This window comes from Pristis pectinata, chromosome 13 (genome assembly GCF_009764475.1).
Source record: "Pristis pectinata isolate sPriPec2 chromosome 13, sPriPec2.1.pri, whole genome shotgun sequence".
Lineage (NCBI taxonomy): Eukaryota > Metazoa > Chordata > Chondrichthyes > Rhinopristiformes > Pristidae > Pristis > Pristis pectinata.
The window spans coordinates 40821484-40833443 of record NC_067417.1 but is presented as its reverse complement, the minus strand read 5'-3'; the positions used below and the strand labels follow the sequence as shown (position 1 = coordinate 40833443).

At 46.2% G+C, this 11960-nt stretch overlaps 1 protein-coding gene across 2 annotated transcripts in view; it reads left to right on the top strand.

Annotated features, from left to right (window-relative positions):
- The first annotated feature begins 238 nt into the window (after positions 1 to 238).
- Positions 239 to 11960, top strand: part of LOC127577209 (phospholipase A2 group XV-like) — a 39802-nt gene continuing 28080 nt past the window's right edge. The window contains exon 1 of one of the 2 annotated variants that reach the window (XM_052028195.1): positions 239 to 610. In XM_052028195.1, coding sequence (XP_051884155.1) covers positions 460 to 610 — 151 coding nt within the window. In that variant the 5' untranslated portion in view covers positions 239 to 459. The remainder of the gene's footprint in view (positions 611 to 11960) is intronic. The other variant, XM_052028194.1, reaches the window with a different exon arrangement.

The following is an 11960-nucleotide window of genomic DNA, read 5'->3' as shown; positions in this document are numbered from 1 at the left end:
GAAAATTGATATGTGCATTCAAAGTGCAACCAGCAAGGCAAATGGTATTCCAACCTTGCATTGGACTGGATAAAGATCTGGACTGAAAGACAGAGGGGAGATAGCCAGGATAAATGCATGTACATATGCTCGCTCTTGCTCCACCTTTTCCTACTGGCTATCTCGAGTTCCTCCAGGGTTTCGTGCGTTGCTCCGCTTTCTTTGCTGATTTGCTCAGCACAGTCATACCGACACCGACCCGGGGGCGGCGCCACACGGCGCTCCAGCTTCGATTGATAGGGCCTTGCTGTGTAGCCGCCAAGCGTGGTGCTTGCTATGGAGGGGCCGAGCCACAGCGCGGTCGGTGAGTGGCGCTGGTCGGTCGGAGCCCGGCGTTAGTTACAGCGCTGGTTACATTGTATCCGCCGCGTTCCATCGGCCTGGGCCCCGCTCCAGCTGCCGGGTTATGAGAGCCGGGCAATGATCTCCAACCTCTGCCTCTTTCTCTCTCTCCTGGCGGCTGCCTGCCCCGCCGCCTCCTCCTCCTCCTCATCCTTCTTCTCCCTTCGCTACGAGGACAAGTTATCTTCACGGCGCCTTTTGAATGCGACCAGACCGCCCGTGGTGCTGGGTGAGTGGAGTTTGGGGAGGGGGCTTTATTTATTCCATTTGTGCGGACCCTCCTTTAAAGTCTTTGAGTGTTACCGCCATCAGCTTATCTTTAATGGTAGCTGGTTTTATTTTCTATTTCCTTTTTAACATCTTTAATGGTAGCTCTGGTTTTATTTTCTATTTCCTTTTTAACATCTTTAATGGTAGCTCTGGTCTTATTTTCTATTTCCTTTTTAACGTGGGACGAGATCAAGTTTGGAAAACCTCATAACAACTCCCCGGGTGTTGTTTTGCATATTTTGGGGTATGGTCGGTGACTGAACACCCCAGCCTTCAGTTTGTTCTTTCGTAACACTTACTTTAATGTGACGTTGTGAATGTTTCTGGACTCGTGTCACTACCTCAAAATAATGTTGTTCCAACACTTTACCCCCTCCGGGGTTGAAAGCACACAAACTCTGTGCGGACACTGGAGGCTCAGCCGCTGTTGCTCAGGTTGTCTGCACCGTTCCCGGGGCTCCCCTTCCCAAACGTCCCGCTGTGATTCAGGGACGCCGGGCTTGCATGAGGGCGGCGCAAGGGGGACAGTGGCTATCCGGGCTCTTCAAGCGTGTGCTCTCACTCACCCCCTGCCTCCCTCGTGTATTTAGAGGGGTTCCTAGAAGTAACGGACGTGTGTTTGTTTTATTCGCCGCCCCCGCACCTTCCGGAACAGCGTGAGGCGGCGGTGGGGAAGGATTTACAGCGAGTCTGCAAGTACTCTGTCAGGATTTGGGGTTTTCCCGGTGAAAACCTCTCGTCCGTCTGAACCCGAGTGGATAGGCCTGGTTGCTGTAATCTCCCCTTGCGTGACAAACCTGCCGCTGGGTAGACCACGTGACTGGGAGGGATCTTTTCCAACGATCCTGTATTTTTCCTGATCCCATGACTTGTTTGGATCCTGGGGATGTCCCGAAGTGCTTTGCAGCCAGTCGCTATGGTGATAGAGCAAAACAGGAGTATCCAGTTTCCACCCACCGAAGGACCACAGTCATCCACGTATAAGTTTTAGAGGTCGTTGTCAAGGGGTTCACTCTTTGAAGTAATGTCATAGGATTGAGATGTGGCAGGACCATTGCACTGACCATCACCTGATTCACTACTGTTCTTTGAGGGGGGAAATCTGGTGCCCTCGTCTGAGCTTTGTGGCTCCAGACCCACAATGATGTCATTGATTCCTTGAATGTCCACCTTGTCATCAGCGGAGAGACCGAACAAATTGGGCCTGTACCCTTGTGAGTTCACAAGAGCAAGAGGGGGTCACGTTGAAAGGTACGGGATTTTGACAGGGTTCATCAGGGGTGGTGTTTCCCCAGGCAGCGGTGTCTGGAGCCAGGGGTCATGGTCTCCAAACGAGGTGTCAGCCAGTCGGGACAGAGTTGTGAAGAAACTTCCTCACTGCCCAAGAGAGTAGTTGCTGGGTATATTCTAGATAGAGAATGATAGAGCTTTTAGATTACCAGTGAATCAGGGACTTGAGGACAGTGCAGCACAGTAGAGCTAAGATGAAGATCAGACATGATGTTGCTGAATGGTGGCACTGGCACAATGGACTGAGTTGCCCAATTCTGCTCTTTCATATTTTTGTAACCATCCTTTGAAATGGCTTGACAAGTTATTTGGTTTGGGGACAACTGAAGATGGACAACAAATGCTGACTGAATTGGTGCTGACCTTATGAGTGATGCCCTGATTGCATGGATGTCTGAAACTAAGCTACTTGCCAGTGTCAAAATCAACCATTTATTCCAACTGTGTTTTCTGTCCATTAACCATTTCTCTGTTCATTACCAAAATAATACCCCTGGACCCTGTGTGCAACGATCTTTAGTGTGCAGCTTATCAAATACTTTTTTGAAAATCCGAGTAAGACTACATCTATTAGTTCACTCTCATCTACTCTGCTAGTTACATCCTCAGGAAAATCTCATATTAGAGTTCACTTTCATAGGACTGTGCTGACAGTGCCTTGGGGATGTGTGGAGGAATTAAAATTTGCCGGCTTTTGTGGGACCACGTGTGTACATTCAGCTTGTAATGTTCTTAATTACAGCATATGTAAATGGGTCCATGAACTTGCATCTGTTTAGATGATTGTTAGGGGTCTGGTGCTCCTCCTCACCATCTCGCCTGCCACACATCGGCCTAAGCACATCATCATTTCCTAACATATTCTCAACACTGGTGCACCTCAAGGCTGCGTCCTCAGCCCTCTACTCTACTCCGTATACACTCATGACTGTGTGGCCAGATTCTGCTCTAACTCCATCTACGAGTTTGCAGATGATACCGCTGTTGTAGGCGGTATCTCAAACAGTGATGAGTCAGAGTACAGGAAGGAGATGGCCAGATTCTGCTCTAACTCCATCTACGAGTTTGCAGATGATACCGCCGTTGTAGGCGGTATCTCAAACAGTGATGAGTCAGAGTACAGGAAGGAGATGGAGAGCTTAGTGGAATGGTGTCATGACAACAACCTTTCCCTCAGTGTCAACAAAACTAAAGAGCTGGTCATTGACTTCAGGAAAGGGGGCGGTGTACATGCACCTGTCTACATCAATGGCGCTGAGGTCGAGAGGCTTGACAGCTTCAAGTTCCTGGGAGTGAACATCACCAACAACCTGTCCTGGACAAACCACGTGGATGCCATGGCCAAGAAAGCTCACCAGTGCCTCTACTTCCTCAGGAGGCTAAAGAAATTTGGTTTGTCCCCTTTGACTCTCACCAACTTTTACCGATGCACCATAGAAAGCATCCTATCAGGATGTATCACGGCTTGGTATGGCAACTGCTGTGCCCAAGACCACAAGAAGCTGCAGAGAGTTGTGGACATAGCCCAGTGCATCATGGACACCAGCCTCCCCTCCTTGGACTCTGTCTTTACCTCTCGTTGTCTTGGTGAAGCAGCCAGCATAATCAAAGACCCCCCCCCCACCCGGGACATCCTCTCTCCTCTTCCATCGGGTAGAAGATACAGGTGCCTGAGGGCACGTACCACCAGACTTAAGAACAGCTTCTACCCCACTGTGATAAGACTATTGAACAGTTCCCTTATACAATGAGATGGACTATGACCTATGACCTCACAATCTACCTTGTTGTGACCTTGCACCTTATTGCACTACACCTTCTCTGTAGCTGTGACACTTTACTCTGTACTGTTGTTATTTTTTTTACCTGTACTACATCAATGCACTCTATACTAACTTGATGTAACTGCACTGTGTAATGAATTGACCTGTACGATCAGTTTGTAAGACAAGTTTTTCACTGTACCTCGGTACAAGTGACAATAATAAACCAATACCAATAAGTTTCCCTATTAATAGATTCCAACTTGTTCCTGACACCTGCTGTCAGACCAACTTGTCCACAGTTTTCTTGTTTCTGTCTCCCCTCCCTTTCTTGAAAGGCAGTGAAACCTTTGCATGCATTAGGACACTCCAGAATTTTGGAAGATTATCACTGTATCCACCATCTATACTGCCACCTCTTTTGGAACCCAAGGAAACTGACATCAGGCACGGGGAGTATGATCATTTTCTTCTCATTCGGTCTCATCATTTTCATCAGTGCATTTTTTTCCATTACTGTGAATTATTTTTAAAACTCCACTTTCAATAGACTCTTAGTTTAAACTCTTACTGGTATGTTATTGTGTTTTCTACCATAATGTCTCAGCCATTTCCCTGTTCCCTATTCTAATTGATCCTGCCTCTGCTACCAAGGGATCCACGAGTACTTTTTCAACTTCATATTACAGCTGTAATGCATTAACTAATGGACAAGTACAGAGTAGTTGCCGTAAGCTTTGCTGGGTGACCAGTGGCCTTTATCTCTTGAGAAAGAAGCTTGTGGGTAGAGTTTTTAATCTCGGGTAAGTTTGACTGTTGGACATGGTGTAAAATGGGTGGGTCCGTTAAAAGTAAATGGAAGTTTGTGAAAAAATCTGTAAATGCAGAACTGTTTTGAAATCACCTGTTTTAAGTGTCAATGGCCCCTTCGGACTGGAGCACAAAATTTAGAACGACATGCAGGTGCAGATTGAGGCAGTGTCGCGTAGGCTGATATTTCATCTTTCCGACGAGATGTTAGTTGCTTCTCTATGGAGGTCTGCGTAAATGTTAGAAATTTCGTAGCCATTTTTTTTGAAGAGCAGCAACAAATTCCTCTTGACGTCGGAACAAATTCCTCCTTTTATCCAGGGCCAGAGAGAGCACAGTAACTGGCCGAAGTTGTTATATGTGGGACGTGATCTACAAATTGACTGGAATATTTGCCTGTATTGCAAAGAGTAGTTGTTGTATGGTTCAGAAGTGATTAATTAGTTGTAAAACAATTTGGCATACTGTGATGACAAACCAAATAAATCCAAGTCTTGCCTAGATTTAATGTGGGTGTTTGGGGAAGGGCTTTTGCATCAAGAAAAGAGGCTAATGTTGATGTATTTAAAGGCAGAATAACAGCCTAGTATGTTTCACTGAATTGTCTCAAGGAGATATTTAATTCTTTGGAGTATGGAAACATTTTGCTGTGTGAAACTTGTGATCACAGTGTGGGTCATGTGCTGTTACTTGACCACTTAAGGACATGGGGCAGGAGTCGGCCATCTCTGTCCTTCAAGCCTGCCCCACCCTTCATTAAGTGTCAGGAAGCCGCAGAGAAGGCTTGTTACCTTTCCAGTTATGTATTGTTAACTAGGTTGACTTGTGTTGCTGCTTTTCTGTTTCCCAGTTTCTGTTGCCCTTTGCAAATTTAATGCTGCTCTGAATTTTTCAGCTGCCATGAGGGAGATTAGTGCTGGGAATTAAATATTTCTGCTACATGAGTGTCCAGTGCCACTGTCAATCAGGAAGGATGTACTTGCCATAGAGGGAGTGCGGCACAGGATCACAATACTGGTTCCAGGCATGGTGGGTTTGCTGTACAAGGAGAGAGTGAGTAGACTAGGGCAGTACTCTCTAGAGGTGAGGAGATGAGAGTTGTACAGCACAGAATCAGGCCCTTCCACCCAACTTGTCTATGCCGACCAAGTTGTCTATCAGGCTTACCAAGTTGCCAACTGAGATCATGTCAAAGCTCTAAAAATTCTTTAAGGGCTTGAGGGGCCAGGTGAGGAGTCAAGGGCCAGGGACCACAGTTTGAGAATAAGGGGTAGGCTGTTTAGGATTGAGATGACGAGAAATATCTTCACTTGGAGGGTTCTGAATCTGAACTCCTCTACCCTGGAAGGCAGTGGGGGCTCAGTCATTTTGATCATTCAACACATACATTGATGGGTTTCTGGAGATCGTGGAAATCAAAGGTTACGGGAACAGCGCTGGAAAATGGCACTTAGGTAGAAGAGCAGCCGAGGTCTTAATGAATGGTGGGGCAGGCTTGATGGACAGAGATGGCCGACTCCTGCCCCATATCCTTAAGTGGTCTTGATTTAATAGCAGGTAAAACTCCTACAGCATTGCTACACTTGAACGAGAGAAGAAATCTCATTTTCCTGTCCCCCCCAAACCAAAAGCTAAACTTTGATGAATTAGTAAAAAAAAACAAAGATGGCCTCAATGGCTTACCACTGTATCTGTCTTAAAATTGCCTCAATTAGCACTGTCCCTAATTCCTCCCACCAATTATTTCTTTATAGGGATTTTGTACCCTTGCTGCATGAAACTGCAAATTAGTATTAAAGAGTTGGCAGTTTTGAACTGGATGCTGTTAGGTTTATGAGGGATCTCAAATCCTAATTGGGAAAATTAGGAGCAAGAATGAAAATCAGGAAAAGCCAATATACTGACTGAATAGAGCAGTGGGATGAAGTATGGATGAAAGCTGGTGATGTGGAGCGAGTCAATTAAATGGACGTTTGGAGAAAAGGTTTGATGTGACAGCAGGAAGCTGTTGTTGTTCCAGCAAAAGAAGAAAGGGACCTGTTGGGTGGAATGGTATTTTCAAACTTTGTACAAAGTCTTTGTGTTTGATGGTGCATTATAATCGGGTGACTGAGATTGGTCTGATGGGTGTTGGTGCAGTTGCCTGCTTAAAGTGGCCCATGCTTGTGGGAAAATGGGCATGCGTAAGAATGTTTAAATAGGCTCGTACATCCAGCTGAGAGGAAATGGGGGCTTGGCTTAATGACACCTACAGGACAGTACTCCCTCAGTACCGTACTGAAGCACAGCCTCTCTGCTCCTGCTCAGGGCTCAGAAATGGCACTTGAACCCCCAATCCATCTGACACAGATTGATGTGTGTTTCGAGTGATGGGCACCTGAAGAGGGTAAATTCAACTAACCAATATTTGCAGAGCAGAGTACACGGTTGTGAACTCAGGATATTGGTCTAGGCAGACAGAATTTCAATTGGTGATAGAACTGTGTGTAAATTGTAGTTAGTGGTTCATTTGGTATTGAATTAAATGTCAGGTCAGAATATTAAATGTAGAGGAAAGGGATACTTTTATTCACCCACTCTATTTATCCTAAGTAGAGACTTAAGTGACACAAATCAGTGATGTGCACTGAAATACTGAAGAGAAGGGAAAGGAATCCTGTTTCGGTTTCCATTAATTGGTAGCATGTGCTGATAAAGCTGGTGTTACTTTAGCATTATGAGCAACAATATAGGGGTGTGCCAGGGAACAGCCATGAGCTTCAGTCTTGTGACTGCTGCTTCTAGATGTCAGTGGAAACATGCTTCTCATAATTGCATGCCTTTTAAAAGAAATCAAATAGGACAGAGAATTTGGATCAAGTTACTATAGGCATACTAGAACATAGAACATCACAGCACAGTACAGGCCCTTCAGCCCATGACGTTGTGCTGACCTTTAAATGACTCTAAGATCAATCTAACCATTCCCTCCCACATAACCCTCTATTTTTCTGTCATCCACATGCCTATCTGAGAGTCTCTTAAATGCCTCTAATGTATCTGCCTCCACTGGCACCTCTGACAGCGAGTTTCACGCACCCACCACTCTCTGTGTAAAATAAACTTGCCTCTGATATCCTCCAATCACCTTAAAATTATGCCCCCTCGTGTTAGCCATTCCCTGGGGGAAAAGGTCTCTGACTGTCCACTTGATCTGTGCCTCTTATCATCTTGTACACCTCTATCAGGTCACCTCTCATCCTCCTTCGCTCCAAAGAGAAAAGTCCGAGCTCACTCAACCTATCCTCATAAGACATGCTCTCCAATCCAGGTAGCATCCTGGTAAATCTCCTCTGCACCCTTTCTAAAGCTTCCACATCCTTCCTATAGTAAGGTGACCAGAACTGAACACAATATTCTAAGTGTGGCCCTAACCAGTGTTTTATAGAGCTGCACCATTACCTGACTAATGAAGGCCAATACGCCATATGCCTTCTTAATAACGCCATCAACTTGTGCGGCAATTATGAGGGATCTATGGACTTGGACCCCAAGATCCCTCTGTTCCTCCACACTGCTAAGAATCCTGTAGTCTGCCTTCAAATTTAACCTTGCAAAGTGAACCACTTCACAATTTTCCAGGTTGAACTCCATCTGCCATTTCTCAGCCCAGCTTTGCATCCTACCAATGTCCTGTTGTAACCCTCAACAACCTTCTACACTATCCACAACACCACCAAACTTAGTGTCATCTGCAAACTTACTAATCCACCCTTCCATTTCTTCATCCAAGTCTTTTATAAAAATCATAAAGAGCAGGGGTCCTAGAACAGGTCCCTGCAGAACACCTCTGGTCACTGACCTCCAGGCAGAATATGCTCCATCTACAACCACCCTCTGCATTCTATGGGCAAACCAATTCTGAATCCACGCAGCCAAGGTTCTGTGGATCCCATGCCTCCCGACCTTCTGAATGAGCCTATCACGGGGAACCTTATCAAACGCCTTACTAAAGTCCACATACACCACATCCACTGCTCTACCTTCATCAATGTCCTTTGTCACATCCTCAAAGAATTCAATCAGGCTTGTGAGGCACGACCTGCCCCTCACAAGGCCATGCTGACTGTCCCTAATCAGACTATGCTTCTCCAAATGCTCATAAATCCTATCCCTAAGAATCTTTTCTAATAATTTGCCCACTATAGACCAGACTCAGTGGTCTATAGTTCCCAGAGTTATCACTACTCCCTTTTTTGAACAAAGGAACAACATTTGCAACGCTCCAATCATCTCGTACTACTCCTGTGGCCAGTGAAGAAGCATAGATCATTGCCAAGGGCTCAGAAATCTCTTCCCTCGCTTCCTGTAGTATCCTGGGATATATACTGTCCGGCCCCAGGGACTTGTCTATCAAAAGATATGTTTTTCAAAAGTTCCAGCACATCCTCCTTAACGTCGACATATTTTAGCTTATCAGCCTGTTTTACACTGTCCTCACAAACATCAAGGACTCTCTCACAGATGAATACTGAAGCAAAGAATTAATTAAGGATCAGAGAGATCTTGGGGTCCGAGTCCATAGGACGCTCAAAGCAGCTGCACAGGTTGACTCTGTGGTTAAGAGGACATACGGTGTATTGTCCTTGATCAATTGGGGAATTGAATTTAGGAGCTGAGAGGTAATGTTGCAGCTATATAAGACCCTGGTCAGACCCCATTTGGAGTACTGTGGTCAGTTCTGGTCATCTCACTACAGGAAGGATGCAGAAGCCATAGAAAGAGTGCAGAAGAGATTTACAAGAATGTTGCCTGGATTGCGGAGCATGCCTTATGAAAACAGGTTGAGTGAACTCGGCCTTTTCTCCTTGGAGCGACGGAGGATGAGGGGGGAACCTGATAGAGGTGTATAAGATGATAAGAGGCATTGATTGTGTGGCTAGTCAGAGGCTTTTTCCCAGGGCTGAAATGGGTGCCACAAGAGGACACAAGTTTAAGGTGCTGGGGAGTAAGTACAGTGGAGATGTCAGGGGTAAGTTTTTTTTACTCAGAGAGTGGTGAATGCGTGGAATGGGCTGCCGGCAACGGTGGTGGAGGCAGATATGATAGGGTCTTTTAAGAGACTTTTGGATGGGTACATGGAGCTTAGAAAAATAGAGGGCTATGGGTAAGTCTAGTAATTTCTAAGGTAGGGACATGTTCAGCACAACTTTATGGGCCAAAGGGCCGGTATTGTGTTGTAGGTTTTCTGTTTCTATCACCTGACCTCACCTATCCCCTGCCTGCGTGTTCTCCTCCCCCCTCCCCCCACCTCGTTATTCTGGCTTCTGCCCTCTTCCTTTCCAGTCCTGATGAAGGGTCTCGGCCCAAAACGTTGACTGTTTATTTCCCTCCATGGATGCTGCCTGACCTGCTGAGTTCCCCTAGCACTTTTTGTGTATTGCTCCAGATCCCAGCATCTGCAGAATTTTTACAGAACAAGCTCTCACAAATTACATTGGGTAGGAATTTGTTGGGAAGTGTGGCAGTTTCTTGTTTTGCTGACATTGAGGGAAAGGTTGTTGTCATGACACCATGTCACTAAGCTCTCTATCTCATTCCTGTACTTTGTCTCATCGTTATTTGAGATACGGCCCAATACGGTGGTATCATCTGCAAACTTGTACATGGAGTTAGAGCAGAATCTGGCCACACGGTCATGAGTGTAGTGTATAAGGAGTAGAGTAGAGGCCTGAGGAGGCAGCCCTGTGGGGCACCAGTGTTGAAAATAATCCTCCTCCTCCACAACCCCCTCCCCCCCCCCCCCCCTCAGAGTCCCAGATTCCCAAGTTTCCAACTTGCCAGGTGGGCTTCACCAGTGATTTCCTGGATGAATTCATCATGGACCGATGCAGGGTGTTACCCAACACTTAAACCAGAGCACCTGCTTGCTGTACCTGTGCCTGGTTTGAGCTGGTGCTGAACAGCGAATCCCCTCCTTTGAAGGGATGGGGACAGTTGCAAGGGAGAAGGCCAAGTTTATTGACTACAGCTCTGCCTTCAATACTAGAATTCCAAGCAAACTCACCACCAAACTCCGAGACCTGGGACTCAACACCTCCCTCTGCAACTGGATCCTTGACTTTCTGACCAACAGACCGCAATCAGTGAGGATACCTCCAGAGCAATTATTCTCAACACTGGTGCCCCACAAGGCTGCGTCCTTAGCCCTCTACTCTACTCCATATACACTCATGACTGTGCAGCCAGATTCTGCTCTAACTCCATCTACAAGTTTGCAGGTGATACCACCATAGTGGGCCGTATCTCAGATAACGATCAGTCAAAGTACAGGAATGAGAGAGAGAGAGCTTAGTGCCATGATGTCGTGACAACCACCTTTTCCCTCAATGTCAGCAAAACAAAAGAGATGCTCATTGACTTCAGGAAAGGGGGCGGTGTACATGCACCTGTCTACATCAATGGTGCTGACGTCGAGAGCTTCAAGTTCTAGGAGTGAACATTACCAACAGCCTGTCCTGGTCCAACCACGTAGATGGTGTGGCCAAGAAAGCTCACCAGTACCTCTACTTCCTCAGGAGGCTAAAGAAATTTGGTTTGTCCCCTTTGACACTCACCAACTTTTATTGGTGCACCATAGGCAGCATCCTATCCGGGTGCATCACGGCTTGGTATGGCAACTGGTCTGCCCGGGACCACAAGAAACCTCAGAGAGTTGTGGACACAGCCCAGCACATCACGGAAACCAGCCTCCCCTCCATGGACTCTGTCTATACCTCTCGCTGCCTTGGTGAAGCAGCCAGCATAATCAAAGACCCCACCCACCCGGGTCATTCTCTCTTCTCCCCTCTTCCATCAGGCAGAAGATACAGGAGCCTGAAGGCACATACCACCAGGCTCAAGGACAGCTTCTATCCCACAGTGATAACACTATTGAACGGTTCCCTTATACAATGAGATGGACTCTTGACCTCACAATCTACCTTGTTTGACTTTGCACCTTATTGTCTACCTGCACTGCACTTCCCTGTAGCTGTGATACTTTACTCTGTATTCTGTTATTGTTTTTACCCTGTACTACATCAAACATTGTGTAATGAACTGATCTGTATGAACAGTATGCAAGACAAGTTTTTCACAGTTAATTGTTTGCTTCAGTGATTTAATTCTTTTAACTTCTTGCATTTGCTTAAGAGACTTCCTAATAGTTTCCGAATGTTTTCAAAATGTTGATGGTGAGCAAGGTTTGGGGTGGGGCTTTGCCAAACGTTTTCCAGCCATCTCATGTGTGGAGCTGGTTCCAAAGTGTCTGCTATGCATCACACAGAGCTGGCAGGCTGGGGCTTCTCCATTTTGTATCTGGTACCCAAGTTCCCATCAGTAATTTACAACAGGCAAGTTCAGTGTTTTCCTGTGTGTCAGCCACAAGCCAGGGTGGTTCAGTAAGCTGTTAACCAGGCAATCTCT